At 35.1% G+C, this 17,920-nt stretch overlaps 1 protein-coding gene across 8 annotated transcripts in view; it reads left to right on the plus strand.

Moving 5' to 3' along the window:
* The window catches only part of SOX5 (SRY-box transcription factor 5), a 929,721-nt gene that overhangs the window by 824,200 nt on the left and 87,601 nt on the right, over window positions 1-17,920 (plus strand). For all 8 annotated transcript variants that reach the window (XM_037033875.1, XM_037033877.1, XM_037033876.1 and 5 more), the window contains one exon: window positions 3,493-3,578. In XM_037033875.1, the coding sequence (XP_036889770.1) occupies window positions 3,493-3,578 (86 nt within the window). The remainder of the gene's footprint in view (window positions 1-3,492; window positions 3,579-17,920) is intronic.

Below are 17,920 nucleotides of genomic sequence, written 5' to 3' on the forward strand. Positions count from 1 at the left end.
CTGGTGTACAAGCATGCTATAATTTTAACATGTACCTTTTAAAGAAAGTTTCCTTGAGCATATATCCTTCACTAGTGACTGCAAAACACTACAGTGCAATTGTTTATTTCAGCACTTCTTAAAGGAATACACATCATGTAGGGCTCTTGTCAAAGTTTAAATTCTAATTCAGAAGGTATGTGCTTGCTGCTTTATCAAATTATCTTAAAACTTAGTGGCTTAAAACAAGAAACATTTATTTGGACATAGCCATGCCGGGTCCCTCTGACTCAGGGTCTTTTGCATACCTGCAGTCAAGGTGTTGGCCTGGACTGTAGTCAGCTTTAGGCTTCCTTGGGAAGGGGTCTTCTTCCAAACTCCCTCCTTTAGCTGTTGGTAGGCCTCCGTCTTTGCTTGTTGTTGGCCAATGACGTCGGTCCTTTGCTATTGGGCAACTCACAACATAACTGCTTGCTCCACAACAGAGAGAAGGTAGGGATGCAGCAGGGTAGGCAAGAAGGAGCCAGAGACTTTGTACAACCTAGTCTCAAAAGTAGGCTGCCCTCACTTGTGTCTTCTGTTCAAGAGGAGGGAGTCACATGAAGAGACATTACAGGAAGTGGGAGTCCTTGGAGGTTCCATCCTAAAGGCTGCCTGCCTCAGTAGATTTGGGGTGCGGTCTGAAATTCTACATTTCTAAGAAACTCCTAAGTGCTGCTCTTCAGTGATGGTCTGTCAGCAAACCAGCACCTGCACTTCCCACCCCAGTTTCTTAATTTCAGTCATCCTGTATTGATCTCACTCACTCCAGTGAGGTTTTCTCGCCCTCCACGCCACTGATAGTGCCTTCTTGAAATTCCCATTAGTAAATTCAGCCTTTGGAAAAAATTGAGTCCTCTTTCTGAATATCTTTCTTGACTTGGCTTCTGGAACACCAAATTTACACTTCTTCTCAGTTTTTTTGCTAGTTACCTATCCCTGACTAAAAGTGTAATGTATCCTACAATTTAATCAATCCTTGGAACTCTTTTTTTTTTATTAACTCCAGAATGATCTCATGAAAGTTTATATAGCTGAAAATTCCAGATATATGCTGACCACTTTCAAATGTAGGCCTCCTACATGGATTTCTCCCCTAAAATCCTGACATATTTAATGTTTATCAAGTGCCTCAATGAAAACCTCTACTTGGATGCCTAATAGTAATGTCAAGCTTAAATATTCAAACCTGAACTGGTTATTCCTCCTCCCCTCTCTTGTCTTTTCCCCTAACCAGCCAAACTGGCACTCTTGCTTCGTATACATCTTTGAAAACCCAACAACAAACAGTACCACTGAAAAATCAGCTGTTCAAGTCAAAACCTTGCAAGTCACCCTTGAGTTTTCTCTTTCTCTCATTATAAACAATCATTAGATTTTGTCATTTTTGCCTCTTAAATATCACTTGATCTTGTCATTCTCCATCTCAACATCATCACCCTGGTCCAGACCATTACTACGTATTATGTAGAATTCTGCAGCTTCCTACTGCTAGCCCAAAAGATTTTACTCAACCTCTCTTTTTTCCGTGCTTGTAGTCTCTTTTATTCTATAGGATAAAGCTTAGATTCTTTAAAATTGTTTGTAAAACCATACATAATTTGGCCCCTGAGTCCTTCTCTGGCCCCATTTATCTCTGCAATTCATTATCTCTGAACTTCAGCAATTCAGTCACTGCACCCTAATAAAACCTTCCCATTTGACTTTGAGTCATGACAATTGTATCCCTTTTTGGAATGGTCTTTCTTCCCTTATTTGCCTGAGTAGCTTTCACTTACTTCAAATTTTAGTTTAAATATGACTTCTTCTTATAGGGCTTTGACCTCTTGGACTGGGCTTAGAGTACCCACAATGTAATTGATAGTATTATATACATCCTTATCTTGACAGTCATTATATTTTATACTTGTCTTTAACTTTTTCTTTTAAATTATCTTTATTATTTTCTTCCATTAAACTCTAAGATTTGGGAAAGCCAGCTCAGCAGAAATAGATTTAGATATTGGTATTTTGAAGCCTGAAACATTTAACTTGAGGGCCTCTTTAAAAATAAAAATATGAAACCACACAATCGCGGTTCGATTCCCAGTCAGGGCACATGCCTGGGTTGCAGGCCAGTTCCCAGCAGGGGACTCACAAGAGGCAACCATACATTGATATTTTTCTCCTTCTCTCCTTCCCTTCCTCTCTAAAAGATAAATTAATAAAACCTTTAAAAAATATGAAAAATATATACACACATATGTAAGTGAAATTTGAATATTCACTTATAAAAAGAAGTTACAACAAAGTAAGAAAATTAAGGAAGCTGAAAAGTATTAAAATATATGGCCCTATGAATATTGCTTGGAGCCCTCTCCAGAATCCCAAAGATTCAGCTTTATTAAATTCCCAATAAATATGCCCATGTGTATTAGTCTTATTTAAAGTGATATATCTAGTATCAAGACAGTGCTTACCAACACAGCAGGTACTCAATAAATATTTTTGAATTAATATGTTAACAATTATTATCAGTTATATTTTATACATTTGACATTTAACAAGTTTTTCACAAATTAGGTTTTTAAAATATGTCTTACATACTATATAATTTTTATAGTTATTATTTTCCATTATTTGTTTTGATCATGTTTCAAACACTAATAATGTACGTATCTTTGGGCCCTATTCAAAAAGTCTGTTGTATCTCGTTAGTGAGTGGAAAAAACTTTTTCTTTGCATCAAAAATGTACATTATAATCTTCCTTATGTGTGCATGTGTATATATCTGTGTCTATATATTTATAGGTCACATATATTACAACTTTAAGATTAATTTTAAATTGCTAAGATTTAATTTCTAGCTATCTGCACCAATAGAAATCTTTTGGGAAGAAACCATCTATTTTTTATTTTCTTTATGTTTTTGTAAACATTTGTTTCCAGAATAATACAGGTACCAATACTTTATGTAACTTATAAAGTGCATTAAATGTTTTCTTTATTATGAATTTGTCCACAAGACATTAAGTGGTTACTTGAATCACAGCATTTAAAAAGTACGCTACTGGCTTCAACCTTTAGAGTTTAATTTGTTAAAATAGCATTAAGTTTGCTCTGTTCCTATTACAATGCCATTTTAAATGTGCCGAGGAGTCGGTATGCTCGTATCAAGATTGTCAGGTGTGTGTATGTGTGTGTGTTAGAAAGTGCAGCCCTCTGATCAATGTGCACTTTTTCCTCCCATTTTTCTAAATACATCATGAAAAAAGGATGAGGTTTCCGCCTTAATTGCTTGTGCCTTTTATTCGCATTCCTCTCTCAGCCAGAATTGTGAAAAGAGTGTTAGTAAAAGGCTGCACAATAGAGCTTTTCATTAGGCCTCAGCAAGGCACACAAAAGAAGGCTTTTGGAAAGAGTGAATGCATGAGTTTAATTTGCAGGTGGAGAGTAGATAAAAGGTGCTGACGCCTCTATTATTCTCTTACTTAGGTGACCCTTACCCTGTTCAGCTGATCCCAACTACCATGGCAGCTGCTGCCGCAGCAACACCAGGCTTAGGCCCACTCCAACTGCAGGTAAGTCGGGAAACAATACGGAGGAGACAAAGGTTAAGTAAATACTGAAAACAGCTATTATCCTGTTAAAGCAAAAGAAACCCAACTACTGATAGCTGTCTCACACTTTTCTGTTTTTGAATTTATTTGCGCTGATCCTCAACCAAAAGTTGAGATGTTGATTCTTTTCATTTTTAGCCTGCGTTCTGTACTAAAGATAGCTTATTGTGTTTTTTTTTTTAATTGCCTGGAATGATTTAACAAAAAGAGCTGTAGTTTTGCTTTGATTACCAGTGCCATAATTTTGTCATCGAATGGTCCTCATCAAGGCTCATGGAACAAAAAACCTACAAAGGGTGTTCAAACAGGTACTTACGGATCGAGGCAACTTAACCGAATTACTTTTGAAATTGTCGCCCAGTATTACTGAAGCACTCTGTAGGTCTCTTTATTTCTCTGCTAACGTCTGCACAGTTGGGCAAGTGAAGGTAAGTAGACCGTAAATAGGCAGGTACCCAAATGAGCACTGTTTATCGAGACAGCCCAATTAAGACCTTTTTATCCCTGCAGAATACATATTCTTATACATCCAAGAATGTCAGTGAGTGCTTTACCAAACAAGCAAGTAGTTTTCGGAAATTTTGTCTCTGGGGTTGAAAAGAGTATCAATAAAATTATATTAAAGGCATTTTTCACAATTTAAATCTTTGAATCAGCAACCTCCAAAATCTTGCCTAGTTTCTCTTTTTGTAGACTATATTGTTACGCAGCTATAATCTTCCATTTCAAGAAGCTTCATATTTTTTTGCCTGTAAAGCCGGATATAGAGCAGTTGTGCTTAATGCAATTTATTCATATACATGAGAGTGCATTGTCATGATAGATGATCTTCAAGGAGGAAAGCTATAGTTTTGCATGTTAGTGTCAAGATGCAGACACATCTGGTCAGCAAAGGGGGTTGTCAGAAGGCCTGGTGGGATTGGAAAACCCAGCTGAACCTTGCAGGAGAAGCTCAGACATACTGGGTTCCACAGAGGTTAACAACAGCCATTCCTATTTTACCGTTTCTGCAAAAACCTGCAGTGTGAGTTTCTGTTTCTTTGAGCTGGAAATACCTTGGGAATTGTTGGAACCATGGGGACAATAAAAGTAACAGGACATTTCTTACACTTTGAAATAGCACCTGTGAAATTCTATAATACAGAAAAGTGGTTGTTATAGGTAAAACTAAATGGAGTGGTAGAATTAACGAAAAGGGAAAGAATATCCAGCCATAGATTTGAATGTGAAAAAAAATAAGAGCTTTAGAGATTGAGGACGTCTGTTTTCAAAGCAAGTTAGATTTTATCTTTTCCTTTCACCGTTGGGTTGGTGGGAAGTGGGAGCAAGGGCAAGCTGGAGGTTTTCCCTGTGTTTCATTGCAGGATTTTTTCTTTTTAAAAGTTTTTATTTATTTATTTTTAGAGAGAAGGGAAGGGAGGGAGAGGGAGAGAAACATCAATGTGTGGTTGCCTCTCACATAGCCCCCACTGGGGACCTGGCCCACAATCCAGGCATGTGCCCTGACTGGGCATTGAACAGGTGACCCTTTGGTTCGCAGCCACACTCAATTCACTGAGCCACACCAGCCAAGGCATCCTTGAAGGATTCTTGTAGAACGTAGCTTCCTTAGCCAACTATCCAAACTTCCTTTCCTACAAAAAATTAGAATATTTGACACAAATAAAGTTTTATTTCTTTTCTTATGATATAATAGCAGATTCTCTTAAAATTTAAAGTTATAAAATGTTTTCTCTTTATCAGAAAACAAGAAAAAAAAGACACCAAACATGCTTGATCTATAAACAGGATAAGGATCCTTTATATAAGTGGCATTGTACCCATTAAAATATACAGTTTTTTATTGTATTTTACTGTTTATGCTATTACAGTTGTCCCTGATTCTAATATACAAGTGTTAATTAAGATCTCAGTAAATCAATACTGTGGTATAACAAGAAGATTAATAATCTAAAACTCTGTCCTGATAAGCTATCAGCTACTATTAACACACATTTTATGCTCATAATTAAAAATGGTGTTCAAATGCAAATGCAGCCCAACCTTATGACGTGGCTGATACTCTGGCTTTTCTCAGAAGAGGACTGAATCTTACCTCTGCTGGGCTGCCTGAATCAGTGCACTTTGTACTCATGTTACTGGTACTGAATTCACAAATGCCTGTCCTCAACTTCAGCTTTCCCCAGAGCTACAAGAGACCTGTAATACTTCCCCTCCCCTTGCTTTAAAATAGAATCCAAATTATTTTCTTCTTCACAAACCTACCCAGATGGGTCAGAGAAAAGCTAAGTACAATGTCTAGTCAGAAGTCTTGTCTTAACTCTTATCTAACATTCACACTAAACTCGGGAAACTATTTCTAAGAAGTTTCCTCTAAGTGGAGTATAATGTATGAGCCAGTTTTAATTTTCTCCGAACTCCGCTTTTAATTATTTTTTGTTAAATTTCCATTTCCCATCCCTTAATATGCGTTTCAAGACCCTTTCAGTTACTAAGATTCTCTTTCATTTATGTAAGAAATGGAGTAGCCGAAGAACTTAAACTAGTGACCCATAGACATGAACATGAGCAGGGATTGATGGAGGGAGCGGGGGCTGCTGGGTGGAGGGGGACAAAGGGGGCAAAATTGGGACAACTGTAATAATAGTATAATCAATTAAAATAATTAATTAATTACTTTCAAAAATGATTCCGTTCTAGATGCTTGTGCTAGATTCTCTAGCAAGGTTTTCACAAGGATTATATCATTTCATTTTTATTGTACTACTTTGTGTTGTGTGTTAATGTCTGCACTTGACAAAGAAGAAAATGTTGAGTCACAGAGTCCAAAATCCATAGTTTTTTAAACAATTACATTTGCTTCCCCCAATACAACTGCTATTATTTGATACTTTGAGGACATTGCTCCTCTTAAGACATTTTAACTCATTAATATGCTAATAGAATTATAACAATAATTCTGATCAATTGGCACTTATACAAATACTCTTTATGAATTGCAATCCTGAAATGACAGCTCTCTACTTCAATTTTTGCATGTTTTATTTCGTACCTCTTTGTAAAGATATATATTATAGATAGATATGGGTATAGATATAGATATAGATGTAGATATAAATTCAAGCTTCTTTTAAAAAATATCTAGATCCACTCCAGCTGGTGTGGCTCAGTGCATTGAGTGCCGGCCTGCAAACCAAAGGGTCGTTGATTCGATTCCCAGTCTAGGGCACATGCCCAATTAGGGGTGCATGAGAGGCAACCACATATTGATGTTTCTCTCCCCTTCTTTTTACTTCCTTTCCCCTCTCTCTAAAAAGAAATAAAATATTTAAAAAATAAAAATAAAAATAGCTTGGTCTAAAAAGGGATGCTCTAAATATATTCCTACCCATGGTTGACTTTTTTAACCTTCCATTTGTGTTTACCTTTTATTTTTATTTTTTTAAATTTTATTTATTTATCTTTAGAGGGGAAGGGAAGGAGAGAAGGAGAGAAATATCAATGTACGGTTGCTTCTCGTGAGTCCCCTGCTGGGAACTGGCCTGCAACCCAGGCATGTGCCCTGACTGGGAATCGAACCACAATCATGTGGTTTGCAGGCCCGTGCTCAATCCACTGAACTACACCAGCCAGGGCCTGTGTTTACCTTTTAAATAATTGTATGCATATAATTGTTCATTCTTGGATAGTGTTATGTTAAGTAAAACTAAACCAAATACTAAAACCGAAAACTAAAATAAACCGAATCTTTATTTTAAAAAAAATATAGAAAGATAATACAAATGGTTGAAAAAGTACAGTGAAATGGCATGTTTTAAATTAAACTACCTTTTATTAAATATTATTTTTGTTCATAGATAAAATAATGAAATATTTACCATGTAATAAAAATACTTTTCACTTAAACATCACCTTACTGTGTACTTTAGGTGCAGTTAAAATAGTCTAAGCATTAACATGTATTTATTTTTCATAGAGAAAAATGACTGATTTAGATTAGGTACATAAAGCATACAAATGAACTTTTTAATAAAGCACCATTGTATTTATTTCTTTTATAATGAAATATCTTTGCTTCTTCTGCCTCTTCAGTCTTTCCTGAACTTGAGATGCATACAGCTAACTATTTATTGGCTACTTGTTGGATATTTAGCGAAAATATGTAGATGCTTACAGACCATAGAAATTGAGAATAAAATAGAACTCAATGTTTTTTTTCCTTGCCCCCCAACCTGCTCATTCTCTGGTCTTTGCAAATAGCTTAATTTCATCTATCACTCAACCTGGAAACATGAAAACCATGCTTAACCCCCCTTCCTCTGTACCAAGTCATTCACGCTACCTACTAAATACACCAAGAATCCATGTATTTGTGTCCTTTGTAACTTTCACTCTTCTGACGGGACCACCCTCATGGCTTGGCTAATTTACCACGTTAGCCACTCAACTGGTCTTTCTGTCTTCATCTTGACTCCTTCAATGTACTCACTACCTATAGATTAGTCCAATGATCTTTTGATTTTAAAAAATCTTATCACATCCTCCCACACCCACATAAAGACCCCAAATGATGCCCCAGTGTTATCAAACCCTCTTTTCTTTTCTGGATCTTTATGTGTGGTGTTTCTTCTTCCTGAAGCTTTACCTACATCTTTACCAAGCCAACTCCCACTTATCCCTAATATTCCAAGTTTAAACATCACTTTTTCAGGGAAGACTTCAGTGCCCCCAAGCCTGGAGTAATGCAGCTCTTGCATGTTCCCAGAGTGCATGATATTTCCCTACTCACACAGCCCTTGTAGAACATGTTTGAAACCCTACTTTCTCACCTCTACCAGATGGCAAAATCCATGAAGTCAATGACTCATTATCGTTTGCCGTAAAATATTTTTTAAAATATTTTATTTATTTTTAGAGAGGGGGAGGGAGAAAGAGAGGGAGAGAAAAAGCAGTGTGTGGTTGCCTCTCCCATGCCCCATCCTGGAGACCTGGCCCACAATCCAGGAGTATGCTCTGACTAGGAATCAAACCAGTGACCCTTTGGTTCACAGGCCAGCACTCAGTCCACTGAGCCACACCTGCCAGGGCCCCAACACTTGAAATATTTCTGGACTCAATAAATATATATTAAATGAATACATGAAAAGTGTATCTTAATATTACACTTTCAATAAATTGTAAATATATTATGCTCAAATAGCTACTCTGCTGTATAATATTGGAATTAAGCTGAATATTAATGATTAATTTCACATATACATTTATTTTCATCCTTTAAAAAGGCAATAGCAGAAATACAAATATCAAAAGCATTAGAGGTTCATGGAAGAAAAAAGTTGTAGTTTGAATTCTATTCAATAAAATATACATTGAAATTTATAATAAAAACTATTCTCATTTAGTAAAATAAAGGAGACATATGAAAACACTATATACTTAGTACCATTTTTGGCACAATGGTATTTAAAAAAATTACTTTTGTAGCAGTTTTAGTCCATACTATCCTTCTCAGTCTCCTCCAGCCACACTGGGCTCTTCGCTGGCCTTCAACTTGCTGGAGCAGGCTCCTACCTAGAGTCTTGCGTTAGCTGTACTTCTGCCTGAAAGGCTCTTTCCTTTGCCTCTCAGCTCATTCAAGAATTTGCTCCAATGTCATCCCTCTGAGACCTAACCTATCTAACTTATTTATCTCATAAAGTAACCCTCCCAGAAAGACCATACTTTCTATTTCCTTCTTTCTGCCTTTTTTCTATAGTACTAATAATCTTAAAACATACCATATAACTTACTTAGGTTCCTTATTTATTGTCTGTTTGTCCCAAATATTCTCTAAGTTCCACCAGAGCAGGAAATGCTGTGTTTTTTGTTGTTATTCATGAGTGTATCTTATGTGTTCAGATGAATGCCTAGCAAATAGCTGGTGCTGAATAAAACATTTATAAAATCAAAGAAACCCTTATGAGCCAATGGTCATAACTATTTTTAATGAAAACAACAAAGCAATATATGATTAATTTATTGAACAAGTGATATTCATTTAAAGACAAAGGAACTTTCATTTTTTCAGCCCCTACTAGGAGTTTCTTTTGTATGTGAGAAATCTCTAACTCTATCTCTCTGCTTTTTGCTTCCTTTATATTATCATAACCATGGGCTGCTACATAAAGAATGTGTTTTAGCATGTTTATATAATTCCTTTAAGCTCATATTTAATGAAAAAAAAAGGCCAAACATTGCAACATTGGTTATTCCTGTATCATTTGTTAATGTCTAAGAGTACATAACAAACAATGCATAAACATTCATAAGAATATGAACTCTGAAGTTACTTTCAACTCAGTATGGCTCACCTTGCCAATATAACACTAAAGTCAATTATTTCTAAATAATGGAAGGATGTATTATGAAAATTATAACTAGCCAATTACCAGTCTCTTATACTGCATTTACCTTCTTTTTCTTACTCCCCATCTTTTTCTTGTTTGTTTCCTCTTCCAACTTTCTTCCAAAAGCCAAAGATAATTTTGACATTTGTGCTCCTGATATTGTCCCTTTTTAAAGAAGAAGGATTGATTGATATAGAAACTTAATCCAGCTTCACTTTAATATTAAAAACTGAGTAGAATTGTTCAAGAAAAATCAAGGTACACTTTGAAACTTTTTGATCTTTGTGACTACACAGAATGAGGTAGGCATATCATCTACGTCTAATCAATAAAAGCGAACAATGGCAACAACCCATCTCACATTTATCTCTCATCTTTATTGTTAATCAATTTGCATGTTACTTGATGCATCATGAATTTTTTGTTAGTAGTGGTTGTGGTGTAGTGTACTATTTCTAATTTTTTTAATTTTATTTATTTATTTTTAGAGGGGAAGGGAAGGAGAGAGGGAGAGAAATATCAGTGTATGGTTGCCTCTGCCGGGGACACACAATGTATCGTGTGTCCCCTGCCAGGAACTGGCCTGCAACCCAGGTATGTGCCCTGACTGGGAATCGAACTGTGATCCTCTGGTTCGCAGGCCCGTGCTCAATCCACTGAGCTACACCAGCCGGGCTATTTCTAATTTTTAACTAGGGTTCTCAGATTCAGAATTAGAAGAAAATATTCATTCACTCATTTCTCACGTCATAAATACTAAATTTGTATTGGTCAAAAGATGGTTGCTGCCTCTTTTATCTATAGGAAGCCCAAATGTTGACTCCAAGATCAACAGTGAAAACCAAAGGGAGAAAAGGTACAGATTCTTCTTGAATCATTATAGTTTACTCAAAATCAGCAAGTAATATTCATTCAAGAATTTTATTGAATCAATTATCTGTCTAATACTTTTAGTTGGATTATTTTCAAATCCAAATAGTATTGTTTGAATCAAGAGTCACCATTACAAGTTGTCATAAATGAAATCACGTGGGGTACAGTTTCAGTAACCAGTAACATCAATCATATGCATTTTCTGGGGTAGAGGAAATGGGAGATGCCATGGGACCACAATAGAGAATGAGTCGTATACAATATCAACTGAAATCAATCTTTCTTCATAGCTATCAAAAGTCCCTGGGTATCATAGTGGAAATGGGTTAAGCTTCTATCTGGTAGAAAGTAACATCAAGGTGGATGAAAAACCAAAGTTCATCTTGTTATCAACCTCCTGTCAGTCTCTGACCTCAGAAGGAGGTCAATAATTATGACAGGACAGACAAATGTTTATTAATCCCCAGAGCACTGTAAGTGACTGGTTATGGCTTTCTCCTTCTTGCCGAGAGAAACGCCCAGAAAATCAATAACCATAACCATACTCAATAACCAAGAAAAAAATAACCAAATGGAGAGGTCTGGATATGAGGATTTTTAGTTTGATATTGAAGGCATTACTTACAAGGATAAATACTTGTAAAGTATTCATCTTTACCTACCTACACACTCTACTATTCAGCTTAACATTTAGGTCATAGTTGTTTTGTACAGGGTGAAAAATGATCCACTGCTCCTCATTTCAGTGGCACCTCTGGAGTACTGTTTTCTGTTGGATTCTGTCTGTATGAGTGAGTTTTCTTGCAGGTTAGAAGAATGAGTCCCCTCTTTTCCTCTCCTTTCAACCCCAAGCCTGTAGGGCAGACAGACAGAAGCGCACATATGATTAATACAGCACAGCTGCAAGTGTGAGTCATTTGCATGTGTATTAATAGAGGCAAAAAAACCCACAACAATTAAATTATATACAGAAACATTCTGCATACTAAAGAACATATGCAAATAGGCCTGAAAAAGTGCAGCCAACATTTTTCTCTGACTCTTCTAAGCCCATATGGGGTAGAGTCAGACCCCAGCCGCGTTCAAGAATCTCCTTTAAGGAAGGACCTGGTAGGAGCTACATCCATAGCTATTACCACTCCCAGGGTTCCTGGGAGCTGTTTGACATTTGGACAATGGAGACAGTACAAGCGGTGTCTTTTTCATGCTATTTCTGTATTTGTTTGTTTCCAGCTGCTTTATAGTGTCTCGATACATGCTAATGGAAACATCAGTCCACGTGTGCTCTTTCTTCCACAGTGCACATTTTTTATTGTAATGACCAATCAAATAAATGGTAAATTCTAAAATTATATTTAAAGTTCTATTGTTTTGTACACTGAGGTAATATGAGTATTTGTCAGTGCCAGGATTTCTGGTCACAAGGCCATGCCAATTCCTTGATGACATTTTGTCTTCTCTTAATCAAAACATGGCTAGGTTACCCTAAAATGTCTCTGGCCCAATTATTGTACATCAAAGCATTGCTAGGCTCAAGGCCAACAGTAGATGCAATACTAACAACAATACCAATTTATTGAACTGTTAAAAGTATGCAGTTTTTTTATCAGGGGAAACAGAACTACTTAATATTCTAATCTTGGCTATATGTAAAAACAGAGAGCAACTAATATTTTTCAGATTTATAGGTTGTGTTTATATTAAAATTTTTCTTCAACTTAATTGAACATGTAGTTTATATTACCTATATCCTTTAATTTATTCAAGGAGTATTTTATGAAGATGAATTCAACCTTAGTAGAAAAATTGTACATGAGTAAAAATATTAGCTTAACAGGACCAATAAGAATCTTGAGCCTAGAGAGCCCAGATGAAGACAAGAGAAACAAGTGCTAGGTTTGTAGGAACTAGAAAACTGTTGAATAGTATCCATTGTTTTTATGGCTAAATCTCAAAGCGTGCAACTGGAACATGTAAATTGCATTACTGCAACTGGTGAACACAGGACAGACTTCTTTGTAGTTAATTGATTATATACAGAAAAATTCAGTCTCTCAGCAGGGGATAATTAAAAGGAAGATAACATAAAGGCTAAAGTAAAAGTTTTTATTCTATTAAGGCATTATCTTTAGATCAATATTTCAAGGCTCACTATTAGTGAGAGTCATTATAACCTAATTGTTTAGCCTTAGATCATAGTTCTTCTATTTATTAGTTCTGACTTAGGGCAAGTTACCTAACCTCTCCATGCCTTAGTTTGCTTCTCTATAAAATGTGGGTATAATTGGTATTATGAGGTTTAAATGAGATAATATACAGAAAGTGCTTAGAGCAATAAAAGACTAAATTGCCATTTATCAAATACTATGTGATAGGTAATAATAAATGCTTTGAATTATTAGTTAGTTAATAACTGTTACTAACTGGTATTAAAACCGTTGTTATTGCTTAAAGGAAGTCTTTCAGACTGCATTCAGTAGATCTTTTTTCTGTGAATTTACTTTTCAGGGCAACATCTAAAGCAAGTTAGTAAAATAGAGACATATCATCTTATTTATGAGGAAATAATTGTATTCCCCTCTGTGGCATAATTTTAAGGCCCATCACAGAAATCTATGTGAGATAATGAGTTTACTTATCAAAAACAAAACAAAAAAAATCCCTGACTATGTAGTTATCTGGGGTATAGTGTTATATATATATATATAACATAAAAATAATGCCTCCTGTTGAGTTCTATTTTCCCATGGGTATAATGTAAATGAATTGTCTCTATAAGCTGCCTGCAACTTATTCTAAATAAATACTTTATAAGATTTAAAATAAGTTATTCACATAGATGTTTTTCATGCAATGTACATATTTTAAAATAAAGAATATAAGATTTTCTGGTATAACCCTTCAAATCTTACTCTTTTCAAAGATATGTTAATAGGATGTATACTAAAGACATAGACCTTATTCTACTCTGTTGTGTACAGTGAAGCTGTGTCTCATATAAATCTGAGAAAATTTGTAAACTTGCATTATGGAAGTAAATTCCTTAAAGGAATTTAAAGAAGTAGTTCCTATGGTTCCAAACTTAAATGTGGAAGCAGCTTATTTCTATAAACCCCATAGTATCCTAGAGTTTTATTTACTCAGCAAATATTCTTTATAAGCTATTAAGCTAAGCGTCATAAGGAATGCAGATGAGTCAGTTAAGAATACTTGGTGTAATAGAGAAGCTTGAAATTAAAGAGGATGTATTGAGCGTGAATATGGGATAGAATTTGAAGAAAGTCTTACAACTTCCTGTTCTTACAAGAATATCTGAAATGGAAAAGACCTCAGAGACTGTTGAAAAGAGTTGGTTCAAACTATTTAAAGAAGTTCAGGGCCTTTAAGCACCCCAAGCAGTCCCATTCATTTATTTGTTTTATAGATTGATTTCTATTGGTTAAGATTGTTTGAATTAAAGATTCTGCTGCTAAAACAAAATTTAAAAACGCTTCTTCTATTCCAACTCCTTAGTTTTATTGATGAGACAATTTAGACTCTAAGTAGTGACCTAAATCAGACAGTAACAGAAATGTGCCTAGAATCCTCATAACTGAAAACTAAATCGTGCTTTTTCCCACTCTAACATGATATCTTTAAAAATAAATGCATATATTTATATAGTATTTCTAAGTTATTTTGGGTAAAATGAAGAGAGAAAAATTGCTATTTTTGCATTTAGACTATTAAATTAAGGATGAATAAAATAATGGGAAGGATTTGCATATTAGTAACAATGGCAACCTTCTGAATTGCTTTCATTTTGCTGAGTTCAGTAATTGTGCTCTGTGAATTAATTCTTTTGTGAGAAGCTATTGAAAGATCAAGGAATTCAGAAAACAAAACAACAGAGAAGCGTGCTGTTTCATATCTATTTGTTCATAGGAGGTTCAAAGTGAGATTGTTTACATCACAAGATTTCTTGCTATTTCATTTGCTTCTTAGAAGAAAGATAGTATTGAAAGATCATTATATAATCATGCAGATAAGATTTCGCAGTCATGAATGAACTGTTCTAAGAGAAAGACCAAGGAGAAAAAAAACACATTACAATTTTGAGCTGTGTTTGGTTGGCAAGTGTCTTCACGAGGGTTGAAAATAGAGCCCTGTTCGATTCCTTTAGATAAAAAGCCTAAGCCAGCCCAGCATATTTCAAATTTACTGTTTCCTGTGGAAGTTTCTCAGTATTGCCTTGCCAAACCTAGGGCATAAAAATAAAGGGTAAGAGGGGAACAAACTCTTAATTATTCCATTTTCTTAATCCTGACCTTTCCATTAAGGCCAGACTCTTTTTTTCTTACCCAACTTCTTGGACAAAGAAAGTAGACGAGAAGGAATGGAAACAGAGTTAAAGTATGCTCCCCAACAGTCTGAGGGATGAGCATTGATTGGACGGGCATAATTAATGCCTCCGACACACAACGATGTCCTCTTGCTCTCCCCATTGCTATAGGACTTCTTTAACATCGAATGAAAAAGGGAATTGTGATAGTTCAAATCACAGTGACTTCCATTTGGGAATAAGGTAGAATTACTCAAAGTGTGGAGCCTCCATCTGTTACAGGTGTTTTAAGATGTTTCCACCTGAAATGTGACTATACTACGTATGCTCTACAACTCCTACGACCTCCAATGTATGCCCTAAGTATTTTTCATATGACTAGTTTTCCCCTGAATTTAGTTATTTTGTTTTAAAGAAATTTTGAATTATTAGAAATAGTATAGCTAAAACATTTGGTAAGCATATAGAAAATCAGCCAAGACATGTAACTAAGCAATAAAAAAATGCAAAGGCCCTTAAATGTTCTTCATTTTTATCCTCATCTTGATTTAATTCATTCTGCAGCTGGTTTACCTCCAGAGCAATTTTAAGTTTGGTTATTTTAGTGTCACTTTAGACAGAAGCTATCATTAAATATGTTATGAAACCATAAAATACCTAATTTTCCTAGGTTATATCTTTGCCTTATAACTAACCACTTAGTAGTATATTTATATACTGGTACAGCAACCAGTTGGAAGATTTAGATGACAAGCTTTTTGTTCCTTAAAAGGATGTTCCCCAAGTTTTAAACATTTTAAAATGTTAAAATAAATCTCATAAGTAAGTACTATTTAAATGAACTTATGTATAGTATAAGTACTTATGTATGTATGTATTTTATGTATAGTATAATGTGTTATGAGTTTAAGCTTTGTGACAAGAGACCTTATCTGTGTGTGTCTTTGGTCAAGATACTGAATACCTCCTGGTCTATGTCTTCAACTGTAAAATGTGATAATATTGTTCCTAAATGATAAAGCTACTCTGAAGATTAAATGAGATAGTACATACAAAATGCTTAGTCTAGCGGAAGTATTCAGACATCATTAGCTGCTATCATTACCCTCATCATTTGCTCCCAGATTCAGGGATTTCCCGCTATCAGAAGTGAGCCTTATTAGGTTCATTTGTATTGAATAATTTGTTAATTCTTCTATATTTTAATTTAGGAAATAATTGTCTAAAGTATAACAATTATGTCACGTAATACAAAGATATATGGCAAATGGAGAAACCCATCTTTGGGAGCCATGCTCCTACATTTAATGCAAGCAGAAAATCTTTATGAAAATAAAATATCTTTTCATTATAAAAATCTTTGTTCTACATGTAAGATCGCACAAAACAATCTATGTTTCAAGTCTTCCTAAAAGTACACAATTTCTCAATCTTTTTTTTCATTCCATGAGAGTTACTGGAACATCTTTGCTTTTATGACATTAAGGAATATTTATGAAAGGAGCAAACTTTTCCCTTTGCAGGAAAAGCCATGTTATTGGAAAGTTGTAGTGTTTTGTTACACTAGGAGAGTTTTCCAGCAAGATGGATAGGTAGGTAGAGCATAGTAAAGGTAGCCAGAGGAGTTGGCCTAACTATCAAGATCCCTCTAACCTTCCAAATAGGTCAACGGATGCAGCTTAAGAAATAAGGGTTCCAGTCTCAACCTGTCTCTGAAGTGATGCATGTGTCTGATCTCAAGTCATTTAACCTGGCCAGTACATGGATTTTCTTGTTTTAAAAATGCATATAAGTACAGCTGCCCTACTTATATATCATGGAGGAAGGGGAAAAAAATGAGGCAAAAGACACACTAATAAAAGTAGCCAGGAGGAGCCTTTACAACTTACTAGTGGACTTCTCTGATTCATGAGAACATTTATTCATGTGCTGTCAAGAAAAGCAAGAGAGAAGGGTGATGAGGCAATCACCGATCTGAGGCATTCAAAAGAAATGCTTTATAGATTGAAAAATAGTCAAAAATAGTAAAGCCAGCTGTGAAGATTCAATTAGAAAGTTTTAATTATTCCCATTACATCTCCATGGGATGACAAAGAAGATGAGCAGGTCAGACCTGCTAGATTACCCAATAAACTACATAACAACAAAAGAAGGAGGGCTATCTGGAAATAAATAATACTCTGATGTAGGAATACCTTTGCAGCAGTAATCTGAGTGCTCTGTAATTTTGAATCACACAGCCCTCTATAAACTTGTTGGACATTAAGGCTGCTAAACATTTTAAAATACGAATCTATTGCAAAAAAAAAAATTCTCCCTTTCTATTTTTATTTATTGAAAATATTCCCCTCTCACTTTTTTACTTTTATATCTTCTTTTTCTTTATTTAACTTTTGATTTGTTTTTTTTTCTTTTTTTTTACCTACCCTCTTATGTTAATCCTTCTCTACCTCTTTTTCCTATGCCTCTTTTCTTTAATTATTGTCTCCTTTCTCATGTTTATCAAGGTTCTGGGCCTCTAGCTATTTTTTTCTAATTTCCTCACAATTGTGAAAATAGAGGAACCACCTCCTTCAGAAGTACTTGCTGTTGGCTTAACATTTATACCAGTAACTAGATATGAGCAGATGAGTTGAGAGTTAGAATTGGGAGTACCAAATGGCAAGGAGTGGAAAATATATCTGGCTCCCCTTTCTGCTTTTTTTTTTAGTTTAAACAGCATT

Source organism: Sturnira hondurensis, unplaced genomic scaffold (assembly GCF_014824575.4).
Source record: "Sturnira hondurensis isolate 20B ecotype Veracruz unplaced genomic scaffold, ASM1482457v3 Scaffold0021795, whole genome shotgun sequence".
Taxonomy (NCBI): domain Eukaryota; kingdom Metazoa; phylum Chordata; class Mammalia; order Chiroptera; family Phyllostomidae; genus Sturnira; species Sturnira hondurensis.